This window comes from Sinohyriopsis cumingii, chromosome 12 (genome assembly GCF_028554795.1).
Source record: "Sinohyriopsis cumingii isolate HCF-2022 chromosome 12, ASM2855479v2, whole genome shotgun sequence".
NCBI lineage: Eukaryota > Metazoa > Mollusca > Bivalvia > Unionida > Unionidae > Sinohyriopsis > Sinohyriopsis cumingii.
The window spans coordinates 45,505,781-45,528,939 of record NC_142972.1 but is presented as its reverse complement, the minus strand read 5'-3'; the positions used below and the strand labels follow the sequence as shown (position 1 = coordinate 45,528,939).

General features: G+C 36.6%; 1 protein-coding gene across 1 annotated transcript in view; it reads right to left on the bottom strand.

Moving 5' to 3' along the window:
* Window positions 1–23,159, bottom strand: part of LOC149786369 (sacsin-like) — an 87,682-nt gene that overhangs the window by 59,417 nt on the left and 5,106 nt on the right. Inside the window, exons 2-4 of the mRNA XM_089975930.1 lie at window positions 10,098–10,198; window positions 9,141–9,250; window positions 1,850–1,977 (exon numbers count right to left, since the gene is read on the bottom strand). Of these exons, the coding sequence (XP_089832056.1) occupies window positions 1,850–1,977; window positions 9,141–9,246 (234 nt within the window). The 5' untranslated portion in view covers window positions 9,247–9,250; window positions 10,098–10,198. The remainder of the gene's footprint in view (window positions 1–1,849; window positions 1,978–9,140; window positions 9,251–10,097; window positions 10,199–23,159) is intronic.

The window sequence follows — 23,159 nt, the reverse complement described above, 5'->3', positions numbered from 1 at the left end:
CACTGTACATGCCTTGGATGTGTCCGGACTTGGCACTTCGCTGGATCCCTTCACACAGTTGTTGCCAGTACTCGTTCGCACACTGTCTAGCAATGCGTTGGGTGTTACTTCGGGCACTTCTGAGAGCAGCAAGTGTCCGTTCATTAGGGCATTTTTTGTAAGCTATGAAGGCTTTTCATTTCTCCTCGATTTGTGGTTCCATCCTTGATAGGTGTGCATTGAACCAGTCCTGGCTGGGTCGTTCCTTCTTGCCAAACGTTGACATAGCTGTACTATAGATGGCACCCTTCATGGCGTTCCACTTGGCTGTAGCGGCTGTAAAGAAGACTCCAGCTCTTCGATTTGCAAGCTGGAATGTGCGCACCATGTGTACAGGCATCTCCGACGACCTCAGAGAAGTGGACAACACCAGAAAGACGGCCATCATCGATAGAGAACTCACCAGACTAAATATCAGCATAGCTGCCCTCCAGGAAACCAGGCTCGCCTCTAGTGGCTCCCTCAGAGAGGAAAATTACACCTTCTTCTGGAAGGGTCGAGAACCTGAGGAGCCCCGTCAGCACGGAGTGGGCTTTGCCATCAAAAACAATCTCCTGGCCTCGGTTGAACCTCCAACAGGGGGCACTGAGCGTCTCTTGTCCATCCGCCTCACCACTACTTCAGGTCCTGTCAACATCATCAGTGTCTACGCCCAACCCTCACGTCATCAGAAGACGTGAAGGATCAGTTCTATGGGCAGCTGGACGAACAGATCAAAGGATGCCCCAAAAATGAACCACTATTCCTCCTCGGCGACTTTAATGCCAGAGTAGGTGCGGACCACGAGTCCTGGCCTACCTGCCTCAGATATCATGGCACTGGAAAGACCAACGAAAACGGCCAGAGACTGCTGGAGCTATGCACCTACCATGGCCTGTGCATCACAAACACCTTCTTCAAGTGTAAGCCACAACACAAAGTGTCATGGAAACACCCCAGATCTCATCACTGGCACCAACTCGACTTGGTCATCACCAGGCGCTCTGCCCTTAACAGCGTCCTCTCCACCAGAACCTACCACAGTGCAGACTGTGACTCCGACCATGCCCTTGTGAGCAGCAGAGTGCGACTACAGCCACATGTGCTACACCGCACAAAACCAAAAGGATGTCCTCGCATAAACACTGCACAGATGTCAGTCCCTGCCAAGGTGGAGGAGTATGTGTCTGCCCTGAACAAGGCTCTCCAGGACCTGCCTGAGTATGACGCTACAGCCAAGTGGAATCACACAGAATTGTGATCAATATAAATTCAAAGTGATTATATGGATCGTGAGTGTTCTTACAGTTATCAAGTACTATTAAATGAAATATGCACAGACATGTAAATTTATTAGTTGTACCAATATCATAGTTTATGCTGATCAAACATGCCATCATAAAACATGGACTATGCCAATATGGCAGGAGTAATATACTTATAATTCTTAAAATTAAGTTGTTTTTTATAAGGTGAATGCAAAATTTGTCAAACATGATGCTTATTGAGAGTACTAGTCAGTGCAAGTGTACACTGCAGACTGTTATGAGTCTGCTGCATCCTGCATTATGCCATGGCAGATCTGGGTAATGGAGCACTGTAGACTGCTGTGTGTCTACTGGATCCTGCATTATCCCATGGCAGATCTGGGTAAGGGAGCACTGTAGACAGCTGTGTATCTACTGGATCCTGCATTATGCCATGGCAGATCTGCATAAGGGAGCACTGTAGACTGTTGTGTATCTACAGGCTCCTGTATTATGCCATGGCAGATCTGGAAGTGTGTTATAAAAAGATAGATACATCAGGATTTCCAAACTAGAAATCTTACTTTGATAATTTGTCCATCATCGGGGTACTCTGAAAGGATATTCTTAAGATCCTGGATCAGTGAAGGTCGTATCATACCAGACTTTGTAACTGGATCAGATCCATTTTCATCCGATGAGTCATCACTCCCTGAAGAAGATTAAAAAACATTTTAAAGTTCTTGTGGTTCAAGTAAGTTCATCTATACTACTAAATTTCTGCACTTCATATTTAGTGTCAATACAGTCAACCATCTCCCTGGAAACAAGATAATCACTTTCACTCAAAGTATTTGCATACATATTGTAATCTGTTATACATCTCAGTATCAAGTCTGAATGTCGAGTCTTAATTTCCAGTTCAATTCCCACAACTGGAACTGCCCACATCAGTTACGATGGTTTGTCTATTTTACAAGGGCCTAGGCACTTAACAGTAATCCACTTAGCATTATGATTTGGTGTACCATAAAACACACCAAAAGTATTAATTTCCAGCATATGTAACTGACTTTTATAAGTCATTTTGATTTATTTGGGTTTTCCAAGTGTGTTTTGTTAATGGGAACAATACTTCCTTTTTCAATCATAATAATGTTTCCATAGTAATGGAAAGGTATGAACAACACTTCCGTTTTCAATCATAACATTTCCATAATAATGGAAAGATCTGGACAACACTTCCTTTTTCAATCATAATAATGTTTCCATAGTAACGAAAAGGTATGAACAACACTTCCTTTTTTTATCATAATAATGATTCCATAGTAATGGATAAATTTGAACAACACACTGGTGCCTAACTATAAAGCACCTCACTATATCATGGTTCCTGATATAACACTGGTCTGGTCATTGATCCCACACTGTAACATGGTGCCTGATATAACACTGGTCTGGTCATGGATCTCACATTGTAACATGGTGCCTGATATAACACTGGTCTGGTCATGGATTCCACACTGTAACATGGTTCCTAATATAACACTGGTCTGGTCATGGATCACACACCATAACATGGTTCCTGATATAACACTGGTCTGGTCATGGATTCCACACCATAACATGGTTTCTAATATAAAAGGGTTTAGTCATGGTTATCCAACTAAAACACAATCCATTATATACATGAACTGGCCATGGATCGCCCACTATAACATAATGACTGATTTAACATAGGTCTTTTCATGGATTCCCCAAAATAACATGAAGTCTCTCATATAGAACACGTTTGGTCATAGTTCCCCCACAACATAATGGTTCCTAATATAACACTGATCTGGTCATGGATCCCACACTGTAACATGGTTCCTGATATAACACTGGTCTGATCATGGATCCCCAACTATAACATCGTTCCTGATAAAACGCTGGTCTGGTCATGGATCCCCAACTATAAATCCAAACATTCTGATACAGAATGGGTTTTGTCATGGATTCCCAACTATAAAACAATTCCCGTTATAACATGGTTCTGGTAATGGAACCCCACTATAACACACTGTTCCTGATATAACACAGGCCTGGTCATGGATCCATTATAATTGGTATATTTAATTTACCAACATAATGTGCTTTATCATAAAATATACTCTATTATGTGTAACTTTGCTTGAAGCATAACCATCATTAACTTGCCAAAAAAGCAATATACTGACTTCATTAACCCACCCTGGGGCATTGCAAGAATTGTACAATAATAATAATAATAATAATCATGATAATAATGCAAGGATTGTACAGTGATAAGAATAATAATAATAATAATAATAATCATAATCATAATCATGATAATAATGTAAAAATTGTACAGTGATAATGATGATAATAATAATAATAATGTAGACTTTGTACAACACCTAATCTCTAGAAGCTCTAAGCACTTTACAGTATTAGATAACACATAAAAACATACACATTATGACAAGACTACAAAAACAAACACCATAAAACTACAAAACAAACACATGCTGACAATAATTAAGGAAGTAAATATTATTAAGTCTTTAAGTCTGGTCTTGTATTTGAAACAGGCAAATTTCAAGAGCACCCTTGAATGAGATCAGTATCGTTGTGTCTAAGATTCATGGGCAATTCAATCCATGTAGCTGGGCCTGGTATGTAAAAAAAATGTGTTCATTTGACTTCGTTTAAACAATAGGAACAATGAAAATATGAGTGTTGAAGGGCATAAGTTTTTAGATTGAGTATACACCTGGATATGGTAAGATAGGTATATTGGACTGTAGTCAGTCAATGAAATGTAGCATGAACTGGAGTCAGTAACTGAAATTTAGTAAACAAATTTTGTGTTTGATTCAGGATTGAATGGATTACAGCCAGTGTAGGTTACAGAGCAGGAGAAGGCATACTCAATTACAATCAACTCTTGTTGCATCCGATTGTAGTCCCTATGACAATCATTAATAATTTTCTTTTGATTATTTACCAGAGATCTGCTGACCAGTGATAAATGTTACATGTACATGTATTTAAAGAAAAAACAATAAAGACTAAACAGGAAATGAAATGTATATCTTTTTAATTCAGCCCTTCAGCTTTCATGTAGTAAACAGGTGTGATACAGCCAGTTTTAGTACTGTCACTTGCACCACTAATTCAAGTAAATTCATCCAAATGCAAAATCAGAAAATGCCACACAAACTATACCAGTGGCATCACTAGCGTCGGTAACTCCAAGTGTGGTAACTACTGGTGTCACCTCCATGGACCTCCTTTCTGCACAAAAATTCAAAAATTGTATAGACAGTCATTTTGGTGTCACCCCATGTGATGGTGTTACCTGGTGTGGTCCACACCCCCAGCACTCCCTTCATGACGCCACTGACCTATATTGATTTTCATGTATGTTATATTCAAACTTTGCAAAAGTATGATTAATTGTCATGGTGCAGTTAAACTTATAACAAATGCACTGGATTTAATTAATTAAAGATTTAATTAAAGATCTAGAAATGAAGCCGTGGCTTGTGTATCAAGATTACCACAATCAAAGCATTACTAAAACAAATTGAGCCCACAATCAAAGCATTAGTGTAAAACAAATGACCTTAACCATTTGGCTAGAAGGTTGAATAAGCGTATCTTGAGCCCATGATTGAAGGATTCCTATAAAATGTGTGCTCTTGACCCAAAAGCCAAAAGGTTGAATGAGCATGTCAAGGAATTGTCTTAGCTTCATAATGATTCATCCAAAACGAACAAAATCACAGGATTTAGGAAATATAAAACTTCATGCAAATTCTCTAGCATTGTGAAATTGACCCATGATCAATGGGATGAGTGCTTGTCACAGAATAAATTATCTCACCTTTATAATCATTCATCCCAATTATGAGCAATGAAAAAACTTAAGCCAAAACCCTGATGCACATTTTCTATGACTCTAACTAAATTTATAGTCAAATTGGCAAACATCATATGACCACATGAATTGTCTTAGGTATGTATTGATTCATGACAATTATGATGTGACTTTAGCATGGGGTTTAAGATACAAGCGAATGAAAAGTTTTAACGAAAACCTTAACAAACTCTTGATGACACCATTGCTGCCATTCCCACCATCATCATCGGAAAGTGAGTAATATGGCTCACTACCCTCTATGCAGGCTCAACAAAAATAAGAAAATACAAAAGGAACTTGAGAAATTGAACTGAAGAACATACTGGAAAAGATCCATAATGAACATGCTTATTCTGTTAATTAAGCATCCTATAATTTTGTTGGTTATTATTTGAACAATGTATTGCTAAAAAATGAATCTTTTCCTATGATACCCGGTATGTAGACAGCAACATAGTTAGTAGAGGTTCGCTGTATTTCCAGTATACCAGTTCACCACTGTACATTTTTTCAGTGGTATGTACCATGGTACTTTTTCACTGTACTGGTATGTCGGTAGTTTCTGTCAGTAAGGAATGTATGGAAGTTCCCACGGAAATTACTCTAATGATATTAACAGCATGTTTGAATTATTCATGACAAAATAGCTTTAAAAAAGTTATCTTTTTTCACAAAATGGTTGCATCTGTCAGAAATTAATGGTGAATATTGCAAATACAATTTTAAGTAGAATCTTTTAATCACAAATTTGACACATGTCATGTGTGCCAAATGGAACGTTGTGAAATATATTCAGTCCAAATCTAACTTTTGGTAAAAAATTTAGATTAAAAAAAGGAAAGAACATAAATCCTGTTTTAGTTACTTACTAGCATATTTGAATGTATTTAAGTATATTCATTCATTGGTAATACTGTGAATTGTCCCATGATTTTCAGGTATTGTACCTCGTTTCTGTCTGAACTTTATGTAATTTCTCAAGTAGACTAAATACTTTCTTTTTTGTTGGGTATTCTATAGCAGACGTTTAATCATCTCACTTTAGTTACAGCTTTTAGATTGCAACTTGTACAACAATTAACATACACATAGCACATTCACCTACTAGAATGTACTGGGAATTAAGTTTTTGGGGAGGGGCTGTGATTTTCTTTTGATCTGAAATACCTGGGTATTTTCTATTTTTTTATCTCAAAATAATATTTTTTTACAAATATCATGGATATAATATTGTTATTTTGATAGAAACCAGAGCAAGATATTTTTCCAGTTACTGATAGACAGAAATTAAACAAAACAGTGCCAGGCCCTTTGCCCAAGAATATTGAATTGCTGGTCACTAATATAACTGCAGTATGCCTTGGTACAAATAGTGGTACATTCTTAGATACTGCAGTAAACCATGGTACATATTGCAGTACATTCTTAAATACTGCAGTAAACCATGGTACATATTGTGGTACATTCTTAGATACTGCAGTAAACCATGGTACAGATTGCAGCACATTCTTAGATACTGCAGTAAACCATGATACATATTGTGGTACATTCTTAAATACTACAGTAAACCATGGTACATGTTGTGGTACATTCTTAAATACTGCAGTAAACCATGGTATATGTAGTGGTACATTCTTAAATACTGCAGTAAACCATGGTACATGCTGTGGTACATTCTTAAATACTGCAGTAAACCATGGTACATGCTGTGGTACATTCTTAAATACTGCAGTTAACCATGGTACATGCTGTGGTACATTCTTAAATACTGCAGTAAACCATGGTACATGTAGTGGTACATTCTTAAATACTGCAGTTAACCATAGAACATCTCAAGGTACATTCTTAGATACTGCAGTAAACCATGGTACATATTGTGGTACATTCTTAAACACTACAGTAAACCATGGTACATGTTGTGGTACATTCTTAAATACTGCAGTAAACCATGGTACATGTAGTGGTACATTCTTAAATACTGCAGTTAACCATAGTACATCTCATGGTACATTCTTAAATACTGCAGTAAACCATGGTACATGTAGTGGTACATTCTTAAATACTGCAGTCAACCATGGTACATGTTGTGGTACATTCTTAAATACTGCAGTAAACCATGGTACATGTAGTGGTACAGTCTTAAATACTTAAGTTAACCATGGTACATGTTGTGGTACATTCTTAAATACTGCAGTAAACCATGGTGCAAAATATTTTATGGTACCAAGCTCTAATATTTAGCAAAGATTTATTCTTTGCAAACATAGCTACAATTCAAATCAATTTGTTGCAAGTTTGCATAGTTCTGCATTTATTTACATTTTATATTGATGTAATCAACATTGTAACTGCATATTTGTTACCCACAGTAATTTGTTCAGCCTTTTGGGTACTGCTGCAGTGTGCATGAATAGGCAAATGTAGCTTTGGTTCTACCAATGTGATAAACCTGTTGTATTTTTTCAAGTCTCGATGACATAATGACAATAATACTGAGTGTGTCTTCACAACAATTATCAATCCAAACATTTCTGGGAATTTCCTGTGGAAACAAGTTTGATTTGTCTTGTCCCTATCAGATCATGCAGTGATCCATGACAAGGCATACAGGATTCTGGTCAAACAATTGTGAAAAATACAATCATTTGTTTGCTTTCTTGGCATTAAATTTAAAATATCACTATTCTCAACAGTTTAAGTATATTTTAACCATATAACAATTGACATACAAATGAGTTCACCACATTCTTTTTTAATCCAATGTATGTATATCAATGTTACATCAATTTCTGTTTTTGTATTTCCAGACATGGTTGTTGTATCTCAATACTTGTATTTCACTTATATGTATACCCAATTAAACTTTCTGGGAACAATTTACTTTAAACACCAACCATCAAAGACTGTCCAAAAATTGTTAAATGTTTTTACTTGAATTTATCAAATTAAATATTAAAAAATACACCATATTTAAACATTAGGTCTTTACAACTGAAATTATATTTTTCAATTAAAAAATTTAAAACTCAGTACCAATCCTCAAGGTCTGATGAGAATGGCAAGTGACTTACTAATGTTTAGACCATGCATTTATTAACTCTGGGTGGTTCGGGGCCCCGAGTGGCCGAGTGGTCTAAAGCGCTGTCCATCACGGATCACTGCCATCTCACCTCTGTCTGCGTGGGTTCGAGTCCAAGGCTCGGCAAATGTGGATATGTGAGAAAGCTCGCCGGTAGCTTCTCGTGGGTCGGTGGTTCTTTCCGGGGTTTTCCCAGTTCTTCCTCCACCATTAATACTGGCCGCCATGTATAGCCTATCTTGTGCTGAAAAATGGCGTTAAACCCTATTAACTCTGGCATCAAAAGACACTCATTTTCATGGTATCACTACTGGATTCGGCCATTGTGGGTACGTGAGAAAGCTTGCCAGTGGCTTCTCAAGGGTCGGTGGTTCTTTCAGGGGATTTCCCGGGTTCTTCCTCCACCATTAATACTGGCCGCCATGTATAGCCTATCATGTGCTGGCATTAAACCCTACAATAACAACAACAAGGTATCACTACACTAATTTAGCCAAAGAGCTGTTACTGAATCTTTCTTAAGGCACTAATAAACTTTTTGCTCTGTTTTATTCATATCTGCTGAATGGTGAAGAATGTTACTTGTATTGTATTGAAAAGATCATTAAACCTAAACAGAAAATAAAATGTTTATTTCTTGGCTTTTGTGTAGGATGATAAAGCATGCACACAGGCATATAAAAGATACTTAGAATCCATTCAGCAGTCAATTTTTACTTATTACTGACTTCAATAATTTTTGGCTTGTTTCTTCTACTTCAAAACCCTCTCAAGGGCATAATATGTGCCCTCAAAAGCACTTGTTATAGGTTGAAAATAATTTATGTACAAGGAATTAAAATAAGCAAGGTCAACATTGGACATTAACCATCAGCACTCTCTTCCATTTCTTCAACCTCATCTGTTTCTCCTACAGGGACAACAGCTTGGCTTGGTCTCTTCCCACTCTGACCAAACTTTTCATAATCCTCCATTGACCTGCAAGATGACATGGAATCATGAATCAGATGATATTTAGTGATCATCAAGTAATGTCACTGACTAACCATTAACCTTGCCAAAGTGTAGGAGACTGACAATGCAAGATGCATTGTATACATAAATGATACTGTTAAATTTTCATTAACATGGTTGACAAAACCCATGCAATCTTGAACTTTGAATGAAAAGTACTTTAGTACATTGAGTACTGAGAATTCATTTTAATTCATAGGAAACCCACTTTTTAGGATTAATTAGTGATTGTTACAAACCATGAACATAATCCATACTTAAGAATTATGAACATGATTAAGAATTAAGCTTAAAATGTAAAAATCATCTTTTTACATTGTACATTTACAATAACTCTTACTTCAATGTTTGGCCCAGGTTTATTTACATTATACATTTACAATAACTCTTACACCAATGTTTAGCCCAGATCTTTTGTTCACAACAAGAACAAATGTTCTTGCACCAAATCTGTATTTCTTCTTTCAGTCAATGACCTTGATCTTGGACCTTCTGACCCCCAAATCAGAAGGCTTCTTACATAACCAAAGGCATTTAAAAATGAAGGTTATTGAAGACAAATGAATTCACAGCATTTGGTACACAAACATACGGTCAGCAAAACCAGTCCCAACAGGTTCATGGAAACTCAGTGTACCTGACATTGTTTACACTCCCCATTGAGTTCTGATATTAGGAAGGTTATTCTACATTATAATATTAGTTGCATGCATTTTATAAGACTAATTACAACTATTAAATTCAAATTAAGTCAATTAAATTTCAGTTTGTTGGAAATACAAATAATTAAAATATAAAACTATGCAATTACTTTGTACTACTTGTCCCAATACATCTGATCTTCAAAAAGACATGCCATGGCTACCCCAAGGTCTGTGGAACATGTTTTCATTTAAACATGGCTTGTGACATCTGGATGAGGAAAATAAACAAAAGTGTTAATAAAATGTGATACAACTCCAATCCATATCAAAATGGATATCATAAATTTCATGAAGTCTAATTAAAAAATTATATCTGGATCTTTAATTAGGAAACAATAGTAGCTGCAAAAGTCACATGATTGCCCTTAAATTAAGAAATGAAACAGGTCAATTTATGTAAGTGTCCCCTACTGCCTTAATGTCAGTAAGTCAAGATAGAAGGTGGACTCAGATAATTAGTGAAAATCACTCTCTTCTGCCAGAAATATGGTGCAAAGAAAATCATATGATTATAAATGCAGAAAAAACTGCTACAACTTATTAAAAAAAAGCATTGTCAGATAGCAACAAATGCATTCTATTTGACAATGTTAACCTTCGTATGACTTCACATGATAAACTTCTTGGTGTATTTGTAGATAACAGTCTAACTTGGTCTATTCACATTAAACATTACAATATATTTCAGAAAGGGTTCATTGTTTTCTTATGCTACCGGTACTTGAGAAAATCAAAACAAGCATTCCATTTCAGTAACAGGTCATATTTTATACAAGCTTTATTAAGCCACACACAGAATATTGTAATGCAATTTGGGATAATACCTCCAATTCAAACATAATAAAATTTATAAGACTCCAGGGTGACGGCATGCAATTCAATTAAATTTATTTAAAAAATTACCAGTACAAACAAGAATATTCCTAAGAAAGGCTAACTTTATGTATAAAAGTATCCAGAAAGCCATTCCTGTCTACCTAATCAATATATTTCATCAAATCAGAAGCTGATAGTACTTCAAATGCAATGTATGTTTTAAGTAAAATTACACTGAACCAAAGCCAAAGAAATTTTTTTAATGCTTTTTTTAAAGCCTTAAATCATTAAATATATCTGTCTGCTGGTATGGAACAACATTCCCGGTGATATAAGGCAAGCTGGCATTTCTTCTTTTCATAATTGATGTCTCATGAATTAAATCTTCAGACATTTGAACAGTTCTGAGTAATATAAATACCTCCAAATTTTATTGGCTTACATCTTTATTTTAATCACAGATGAATTTTTCAGTTTGATATGATATTTCATTTATTGCTCATGAATACTGTGACATGAGCTTGATGAGGTTTGATTATATAATAACTAAATTCTTAGTATTTGCCACATTTATTACATTGTGCTCTATATACTGTATATGTCGTAGTTAACATAAGGCATCAATGTAGATTTGTTCCTATAACTAAATGAGTAACATCTAAATAAAATGGTTATTATTTAATATTAATAATATTATATGATAAAATTTATGCAATTTAGCAAAAGTAAAATTGTCACCTCAATCTAATCTTTTTCATATTTTTAATTCAGTTAATTATGTCCAGTGTGTGCGATAATTTGCTTCAAATTCTGCTATGAAAATTCTATTTTTCACTCGTTTTTCCAGAATCATGTGTACATTTTGGGTGGAAATTCGATTGATAACAATAATTATTATCAACTTCGTATTAGTGATCATCACCAAAATTAACTACCAAAACATACAACTTTCTCCCATTCCACCTTTGTCTCTGAAGGGAAAAGTACAAAAAAATAAGATTTTTTAATCTTTTCAGATCACAGAGTTTGGCCCACCTTCCTAACTTTAATTGTACCCATAGACTGAGTGTATCTGTTCAAGGTGAATGCTATTCATTACATTTTTTTAATTATTGTCTGTTTTCTTTAATATTTTTTCCTAGCTTGTATTTTTGTGCCAGTGTGCTTTCTCTTATTGTATGTTTTGCTTGTTTGTTTGTTTTCTTGAAACTTGCATGGGTTGTTTGAAACTTGTATGGGTTGTTTGTGCCTGTGTTCTTTCTCGTATTGTATTTTTTTGTACTTTTGGATCTGTTTTCCCCCTTATTCATTTTCCAATTCAGTTAGACTTGACATCTCAATTATATGGGGTTTTTTTCAAGGTCAAGTTCCTCATCATATGATAGCTTGGAAATCATTTTCCTTTTCCTTTCACTTTCTTCCATAGTAGTTTTCAATTGTTCTGTTTCGGATTCTTGACTTGTAGATGGTTTCACTTTCTTGGTTCTTTACCTGTTCTTTTTTCTGCTCATTCATTAATGTTTTCTTTGGGTTTTCTCTTTGCTTCTGTTGTCCTATTTCATCTTGTGGTTCTCCTTTCTGCTTCTTTTGTTGTTGCTGTTGTTGTTTTTGCTCTCTTGATTCCATTTGCTTTTGTTGTTGGTTCTGCTGTTTGCTCTGTGTTTAATATTGTTTCTCATTTGGTTCTTGTTTTTGTTGTTTCTGTTTATCTATTGGTTGTTGCTTCTGTTGTTTTTGTTGGTGTAGTTGCCGTTGTTTAGACTTTTTTTGTTGAAGAGGTTATTGTCTGCCTTCTTATAACTCTTTTTCTTTTTCTGGAGATTGTTGTCTTTGTTGTTTATCCTGTTTCTTTTTTGCTTTTTCTATTTCTCATGTTGGTTGTGTTTTTGTCTGTTTGGGGAAGATCATAATCTCACTTCTGTAGTGTAACTGCTGTACTCATAGCTGTTGTTTTATTTCTTCTTGTTGTTCCTTGGCGTGTGTCCCATTTTTCCATATTTATGACATTTTCTGTGGAAAATGCATCATTTATACTAAGTTTTTATAAGGAATCCATGTAAAAAGAAGACCTTTTTGATTGTGTATAATTTCTCATTTTCAACTTCTAGTATTCTAATGTCATTTTTTATATGGTATCCTGGGATTGTATCTATTCTCGCCCTCAAGACTTCAATTTGTAAGTTTTGCTGAAACTTTTTCACCATTGCTTCAAGTGGAATTTCCATTGGTATATCGATAATATGTAGCTCTCCTGTTCTCTTTTTAATTTTTCTATGGAATGGTTTTGGCTCTTTTATTACTATTGTCCCACCTGTGATTTCCATATCTCCATATGGCATGATTTAATCTGTCTGTTTGGGTCTTAAAATGAAGCCATTTTGTCCATTCATGTTCAAACTATCTGTTTGCTTTTTAAATTCTTTTTTCCTCATACTTAAAGCTGCAATCATTGTTCCAACTGATGGTTTTTTGTCTGTTGGTATTCTTGTTGTGTCAATTTCCTGGGTCCCATTTTTATAAGAACACTTCAAAAAAGCTCCCTCTGCTGTTTCAATTCTTTCTGTGTCAAAATATTTCTCAAGTTCATTCATTTCTCTGTACCTCGCCATCTTGTTGGATTTATCGTGTTGCTCTTGCAATGCGTTTAGTGCAGTTTGGATTAACGTTTGATATTTGTAAATTGTTTCAATTGTATGGTTTTATACTTGCATATAATGTTCTTGATTCATCTCCATTTCTCTTTAGAGGTAAAGTTTTCCATGGAGGACTGATATCTTTGTTTGTGCCACTGCCAATGATAAAGTAAGACTTTACTTCTCAAAATGGAGTATCAGAACTTTGCTTTTCAGGCCTGCTTGGTGAACCAACAAACTCCAAGGACGCTATTTGCTAGAATCATCCCCTAGCTATCGACTAACAAGTTATTATCTTTCTTTTTATCCTGCCATTACCGATGACGCCACTAGTAATGTCAGAAAAATACTATTTGCGCTCACACAAGGATATTTGTGAAGAATGTGTCTTGTAATATAGACCATCTGGGGCCATTCAAACCCAGGAATGGGTTCGCGTGACTCGTTCAGCCAATGGAATATAATTTTAACCTGGTGTACGAATATATGAGTCAGCATTCTTAGCATCACTTGCAAAAGAATTCTTGGAGATACGGGTTGTATCTTCAGTAATCATAATTTTTAATTCCCTTCTTTCTTCCTTGCAATCCCTTTACTTCTTCCTGTTTCTTTGCACTAATATTCCTCATAATTGTAAGGATCATTTTCTTGCTCGCACTTTGGAAAGGAGAAGGTGAGTAGATTTTTCTTTTGTACATAGCCATTGTCTATTTTTGGAAGGACAATGACACAAGCACTTATTATGGGTCATTACCTCTGTAAATGGTTAGATCGGTATTTGAGACTCGGGACAGATCTTAAACTAGTAAAGTCTTTCAACGTAACAGAAGTATGTAATGTAAACATGAAGGTGTCGACAAGTTTTTGCGCCATGTCACATGAACGAAGTGGGCTTAAGAAGCCCTCATATTGTAATTCTCCTTATTGGGGACAACGATGTAAACGCCGATATATCACCAGAGGTAAATGCACATAAGATGGTTTCAATGCATGTTATTAAATAACACATAAACATCCAACGATAACTAGGCTAGGCTAGCTCTTGTACTAATTTTTCAATTTCAATTGTATCTGCCCACAAAGGGAGATATCAGGCCATGTCTTGTACCTGTTCGTTTGTTTTTGTAAACATCCTTAGTGTCTGCCATTGTGGAGGCACTGGGTCAGGTCCCGTACCTGATCCTTTTAGATTTGTACCTGGCAAGCCACTCTAGCCTACATAATAGGCAATCCCTGTAATATTTTTGTGTCTCCTCCCCAACAACTTTCATGATCATATACCAAGGTATCATTGTTCTTATTATTCACAATTGGTCTTTTAGCATCGGCTTCACGGAACATGTTCCAATGTCTTTTGTTATCTGCCCACCTTGCCCATCTCTGACATGATTGTGTTAGCGCTAACTCACCGGCTTGCTAGAGAGATAAAAGAGCGTGGTGTGAAATCGTTCATGTATCACAGTTTCTTTAAATGGCGAGGTGATAAATAAGATCCAGCATGTATGGGACAAAAATATATACGGAGAATAATTATTTGGGACGAAATATATACTGTGTCCAAAGACACGCTGAAGACATTCCTTGACTACCTAACGATGAAAAGCATGGCAATTTTCAAGTGCGACGATTGAGGACATCCTCCACCATTTACAGTAGAATCCCCGCATGAACGGTTAAAAAGTTAGCCACTATGAAAAAATACTGTATGACCACTGATCGCACTATGAAACATTATGACGGTTGAAGTCACTAATCAGATTACAGCTGGACAAAATTCAATGTGAAATAATGCATACCATAATTCCAGAGACACCAATGTCTGATTTCTGGAACTCATGGCGACGTAATGATCTGATAGTTGTATCCAGGAAAATTGTACGTGATTTACTTCAGCGTAAATTACTTGAGCTTCACAACAACAACAAAATCCAGATCTAACAGTTCCACTATGTTATAAATTTGTTCAAACACGGCTGCGACTTCAGTTGCTGTTTTAGTTGATAGCAGTTCTGCTTCTTAGTATCTGCTTGCAACATTGACGATAGTAAACGTGTATTTGTAAGTGCACCGTTTACGTGATGTTCCAATGATGTCATGTGGTAGACAGGATCACAAATGGGTAATGATATAATATTGAATTTATGAAGTGAATTGAATAATTTTTCAACGAGTTTCATAATTTAATATTAAGTCATTACCCATTTTAGATTTTTTTATCACATAGCTTTGATTTCAGTGGAAATTATTTAGATAGAAAGAAGAACGAATAATTTCATTCATTCTGACAGACGTTGCATATTTCATTTGTTGTGCGTAAAATAGTCCCAAGCAAAGTAGTATTAGCATTTAAAAGTAGATTATACTTTTCTTACAATCCATAAGTCAAAGAACAAGCGTCCTTCCACATAAACAGAACATTTTACACAGACTAAATCATTTTTCAACACAGAGTGTCCAGTGCTCAAGATGTCAAATTGTTTAATGCAGTACGGATTAGAATGCAGTGGACGGTCCATGTTTACGTAACCTAACCTGTCACTTTCACATCTAAACATTACATTGTTGCAATATTCATTTGACAGACGGTTTTCTGGATGAAGATATTCCCACATTTACTGTAATGAATTTGTGACTTGTGACCTGATATTTGAAGTATTTGACGTGGAACAGCCAACTACAGAATATGTAAACAAATTTCATTCTGAGTCGGAATTGCATCGCATATTTACCGCAAAAATATGAAGTGGTTGAATACATTTCTGTCAGTTTGGAGACCAGTTTATGTCCATGTTCTTCTGTGAACAGAGATCAGTGTATTTACTTCTGTAAGTTTACATTTAAACCATGCTTGTGTATAGGGTGGATTCCATGCTTTAGGTTTACCGCCTCTGCCAACTCCAGCTTACACATTCGCTATGAACTGAGCAATACCCTTAGTTTTAATTGTTGTTGTTGTTCTTGTCTTGCGGTTTTAACCATTTTTCATGTTATGGTATATTAAACATGGCATAACAAGCCCCTTCAGTGGTAAATTGGCCATATTCAAACAGACATGACCATTTTCCCTCAATACCTTTCGTGAATCAAATTAAAAAATAGAGGCCAAAATGTTCACTGACAACAAAACATTCCAGAAGGCAGGGTTTAAAAAGTTTCCCATAATCGCAACCAACCAGTAAAGAGATTATTGCACAATTATTTCATGTGGACCAATCAAAATTAATTAAAGTGATATGTTCAACTGTTATAATATCAAAAATATTAAACTGCACACTGTATAGGCAATAAAAACGATATATCTGCCTGATGAACTTCATTGGGCATGCTAACATCAAACAATCAATGCTGAATCATTTTGGGACGTGGCAGATAAATTTGCCATATGGCCTGTCATGACAACCAATCATGATCAATCGCATTTACCGGAAATTTACCTTGTTTTGGTTGATTTTTTTTCGTGAAGTCTAATATCAAGTCAGGTTCCAGGACCACAATAATTATATCCCGGAAGATGATTTTCTCCTGGGTATTTAGCCCATGGTGTTCCTTGTAATTTTCCAAGTGTCATAGCAATATCACCACAATGGATCCCGATGCCACAAACTTATATTTTGTATGCCTCATCTTACACACTTTCCTGTGATCGCTCATGCGTTACTTTTCAATGTGGTTGCACTTAACCCAGTCATATACGTGACTGTCTTGCTTCGAACACAGTATGAACTCATAACTATAAATAATACTATATTTGTACAATATGACCATGACTGACTTTTCAGGCGAGCAGGCACCGGTCAAGTATCATCCAACGTTTTCAAATTATATTTGAGTCGTTATAATTGGTCTATCTGGGTCTGGTAAAACATAGCTCTTGCTCAACCTAGTAATGAGGTGGCTCAAATGGGACAAACTTTATTTAGTAGCGCCATCTGTGGATGACCAGCCATGTTATAATGTTCCTAAAGAATTCAGTGAATCGGCAGCCGGTTTGGAAAACAACAATGTTATTGAATTTATCAGTGACATAGATGATGCGCCGTCCATCAAGGATCTTAACATGGATATCAATAATTTTGTGGTTTATGATGATGTCATCCTTGACAAACAAACAATCCTAGCCAAAATATTTTCACGAGGCAGGCATAAAAACACAGATGTTACTTACACAGTGGTACACTCAAATCCCCAAAGTGATCATAGATAACAGTAAGTTTTTGGTTATTTTTAATGATGTTGACACATATACGCTGAGAAATCTAGGGTCTATCACGCACATCCAAACTAACAGCTAATTCTTCCCCAGACATGTATAATAAATTACCGTCTTGGTCGGTTAGACGAAAACTTATTAGTGACAACGACGGATAATGATATCATAAATAAAGAGGATTAACAGGCACTGATACAATCAAATGACCTGGTGGGACCTTCGAAGAAAAGCTTTCCCAGATGCAGTATAACTACTGCGGTTAATTTTATTTTTCTTCTGGATCCAATATGAATATTTCCTCTGTATTTTGATTTAACAGAACTGACACGATTCTGGAAAATCTGTCGGTGGAATGACACCATGGATATCACGTAAATATCCTAAATTGTTCAGTGCTAAACACAGACAGCCTGTAAACCCTGGTGACCTCAGCGGTATGTTTAATTGAATTGTTTTCCTGTGACCATGTTACTGATCCAGACCCCACCGTGTATAACGCACTGATGAATGGAGTCATATAAATTACACCAGTGCCAATCTTTTTCACTTTTTTGCCGATGTCAGCCTGTTTAACGTTGATTACCGTTGGAGCTCCAAAGAATTCATTAGCGATTCTATTTATATTTCTGTAAAAGCTCATAAACAAGCCAATCAGAACATCATACTCAGGTGGCATCACAGTTAATCTACCACTCATTGTCGTTAAGGTAGTATTGGTCTCGGCATCTTTATCATCCATGTATTTCTTCGTTTCAGCGACATCAACCGATTCTAGTCCTCTCAAGTTAGAGATTATATTACTGCGCATGATGAGTTCACCAGTCATTGTATCGCCGTCTTTAGCAACACGTTTAAACATCTCTCCTATGGTCCCTCCGATTGATACGCTTGAGTCTTGGATTTTTCCACCATCAGTAAATACCACGATGGTGTCATTGGTTGCACCTGAGACTCACAGGATAATATCAACCCACTTGATATTGCTCGTCTTCAGCCGCCCATGCTGATCCTGAGAAACAGCCAGAATTCATCTGGATCAAACCTGGTGAAACGCAAAAAGATTAGCAAGTTCATCTCTTGTTGCATACGCTGACAAATCAATGTCACCCTGGGTCTTCCTCTTAGCAGATCTTCTGTAAACATCTACCAGTATAAATTATTAACCTGTTTAAAACGATCCGTCTGATGCTATATTCATGCACGACTTTATGAGGCGGCGCTAATGACCCTGACACGGCAGTAAGTGTAGCAGGTACTTCAGGGCCACATATAGGTGGATTTGTTAATGTCTGTGTTGGTAATGTTGAATACCACACCGGAGCATCCTTACCATTGTTATATTGTAAAAATTCTCTGGGTGGCGCCAATCCATATGAATCGAAATAAACAACACTTTGTGGATCAAACCACGTATGAAAACCAGTGAGTACCTGGACCAGAACGGCCATCGAGATTAATGATATCAGTTTCAACATCGTTTGGTTTTTTTCGGTAACTGATCACGCATTAAAACACATCTGAAGATTTTTATATTCAATCACCGAGAAGCATCAATGAAATCAAATTTGGACTGTCTCAGACTTTGACCGTACCACTTTTTGGTAATGTTTGACCCCTTCCCTTTTTTGGGGAGGGGGGGGTCTTTTAGACCAGGTACTGTTGTTGCTGTTTTTTCAGTGCCATACCAACAGCTGTTCCAACGGCAACAAGTGCAGCTGCCTTTGCAACAGCTGGAGCTTCAGCGGAAATCAGCGCTGATATCATCACTTGAAGCGGAAGTGTATGGCTTGTCTTTGCTGTATCGCTGATCACATTCACAGACAGATCAAGTCGCACACCAGGATTTGATTTATTGGTGTCATTGTAGTGTTTTAAGCTGATGTTCAATCAAAAATAATTTATTTGGGCCTTGCAAAGCCATTGATTTCAGAGATAGTTTTGTCCTAGAATTCTTCTTTGATCCCGCTTGCAGCTTTCTAATCTGACCTGGTGTCAGAGTAATGTTGACATGATGCTATGACATCATAATATCATGAATGATCGAGTTACATGTTTGGAAAACATTTACATGTTTTCAAACAGGTGCAGCAATGACCCTCATTTGTCCACCAACACATTCAAGCAACATTCTATTGTCTGATAGTATAACAGTGATTGGAAACCGCCAGGACTAGCCGGTATATCATTAACAGGAGTTCACACATGTATATCAACGACAGATTGTCTGAACAAATCCAGATTCCAACGAAATTAAAAGATTGGATACAGCGTTGAGAAATCACTCTGAGATATCTGCAAACCAGAGTCGACATTCTGATCACTCTCCATGAATTTCATCAGACTATGATATGCCTGTGCTACGTTGTTTTGTGCGAAACTCAGAATCATGTCTTCAGACGGTTCCTGATGTCCCTTTATTCTGAATGAAATCGTAGAAACTGCTAATCTGTCAAACACCAGTTGGTTTCTTTATGATCTAATCTTGTGTTACATTGAAACGCAATGAATATATGTAGTGATGTGCTGAATTTTCTGTTAAGATGCTTTCTGCCATGGAAATGAATATGATGTACTTGTAACTGAGTCTGTGGTCATTGTCTGCCACAACAACGTTGACTTACCACCACTATCCATGAACAATAACAATTGTGTTTCTTCTGTTACTGATCAAGTTAATATTGGCATCCATAATGCAAGTTTTGTTAGTATTACTTTACCAGCAGCTGAATCATTATCTCGCCAGAATGCATCGATATCGGTGGACTTTCGAACTAACTCAACTGTATGTTTGGCATCAAAAATAACTTTTCTAACATGTCTGCAGAATCCGAAGATATGTGACATCAGTATCACACAGCTGAATCTACCCTGAGTAACAATTTGAGATCGTCATAATGAAAATATGAGGTTAAATTCTGGATTAGCACTATGGACTACCGGGGCTTCGTCGGCGTCAGCAGCGTCGGCGAAGTTTCTTGCTCGTCTTATGTTATACTGTGTATGGTTAGGGTGGTCAGTAATATCCTTTGAGAACGTCACTGATGGACCATCAGATTTTGAATAATCACTGGAATACCTTGCCAGACCAAGTATCATCGTAGGAAGATCGACATCATTGTGACATGCTTCGATTTGGCAACTATCAATCATATACACAGCACTTTCAAATAATGTCATAATACCATTATTAATGAATCTGCATTTGTCATCTACAATGTATGGATTATTGTTATCTCTCAAAAGTCTACCCTGAACTTCAATTAATGCCTCAACGGGTAGAAAAATATCTGGATTTTTCTTGAACATGTAGTTCGATTCATCAGCGTTGGTTTGGTTCTCGTGCCTCATAAGAATAATATTGATAATCACGCACAGACTCATTCTTGAGTACTGTTGCATCCGTGTCAGATGCGGAATCAGATACATGCTTGAACATTTGATTGTATTCGTTGTTGTCTAAAACGATGTTCTAGCACCAATCAATATCACTGACGACGACATGCCAGACCACTTTCCACTATTAGGTTTGCGGTTATATTTTTTCCATCTCACCTGTGGCTTGTTTTGTCAGAGATGGCTCGCCAGCTATTTCTTTCAACCGCTCAGCTGCACCTTGATTATTTTACTGACACTTGCTGGCATCACTTCGGTGCCGGGTAGTTTTACCGGCTGTGGTTTTCGTTGTACTAATCATGTGAGCCTGTCTTTGATCACTGGAAATGCTTTACCAGCAACATCACCAATACCCTTGTCACGAACAACTTCGACGGCTTTCGTGCCTAATTGTTTTGCAATTTGGATGGCTTTTGGGGCTATCCTTTTAATAAACCTTGAATAGCATCGCCGAGTCCAACTCCATAGATCGCTTTATGAAACGGTAATCGTGAATTTATTTACCCTGACGTTTTCGGGTCAACATTGGGCATTGTGTATAATCATGTTATTTTGTTATCGCCAATTTAATTGGTCAATCAGTGTAGTGATCGTAGGTAATTTCATCGATTAGGGCCCGATAGACGCTGATGTTCATGACATTACCGGTAAATAAACGCTGACAAATAGAAGCTGCTTCATTGATCAGCGAGGATATAAAAGGGACAAAGTTTGTTCTGAATCACCGGTGAGGTTTGTTTATAATGACGTCAATCACAAGTGGCAAGGCCACTTGCGGTTGCCTCTTCTTCCTCAATATTAGATGGTCTGAATGGTGATTTTTCGGACAATAACATATCACCAGGTAATGGCACTTTTCTAGCTTGTTTGACTTGTTTATCAAACTTGCCAAATTCTTATACTGTTTAGTGATTTCACTTATACCATGGGATTTTCTAAAAACAAAAGGAACCCATTTTGATTCTGGAATATCAGCGGTCTTTGGATCTAACAGGTCAGGATGATCTGAATACCCTGTTGCAGCAACCGCTATATGGTTTTGTCGAAGTATTTTACGGCCTTTTTCGGTAAATTGGACAGGTGTTTTTTTTAACAGCTTCTGGTTCTGGTGCAACAAAGTCCCTTACATCATCGATGTCAGCACTGGCTTGATCGATACCCTCTATTGTTTGCTGTATTTCTTCCTATTATTGTGGATTAACAGTTGAACAGCAGCTGTTTCAGCTGGAAGCTCTCGGAATTATTTTTTTTTGCTGTTCTTTCTGCTATTTTTCCAGTTGCTTTAGCGGTTTGTTCCAGCAATGGAAGAAGACCTTTAGTGCCTTGTGTGACTGGTTTAAATAACTGTTCTGTACCGTCTGTAAATTCCACCGAGCTTGCTGATGCTGTTGCAGCTGCTGTTTGACAGATTTACAGACTGAAATATACTTTTTAACTGCAGCTAGTCATTGTCAAGCTAATTTAGCTGTATGAGAATCACCCATTATTATTCTACTACAATAATTTTAATTACACTTCATAAGTCAGTGAGTTTATAAATATAACGTATTTTCCTTAACCAACAATAATTATTGGAAAAGGGTCTTCTAGGCGCAACTTAGAATAACCTGTCATGTGATTAGTAACAGGTAAACATAAAACGTGGCTCACATTACAAAACACCGTTTGGCCGACTAAATACAAATTATACCTGTACGGTGGAACAGGTGTGGTCACGTGGATATTTATAATATCTATATATGTCAACAACTAACATTATTTTATTTTTCTGTGTGAATGACACAAAATTACATACTAGTTATAAATAAGTAATAAAAATGTAAACTTTGATTCAGAAATTCACTTAGTTATAAATTATCTGTAGTCCACAGCTTAAGTTACACGTTGACAGCATACACTGTAGCTCGCACTTAGCCGAATGAATACAAATATACATAGTGAAATGGGTGTGGCTCCAATATTACTATTTTTTATGTGTGAATAACGCTGCATATATATATTTTATTTCAGCAGAACATTTTCAAGTACACGGATAGTTATAATTAACCGATATCCATCAAACTCGCAGTGGTCTAGTGGTAACATCGTTGCGTTCACATGTCGATTGTGAATCTTCG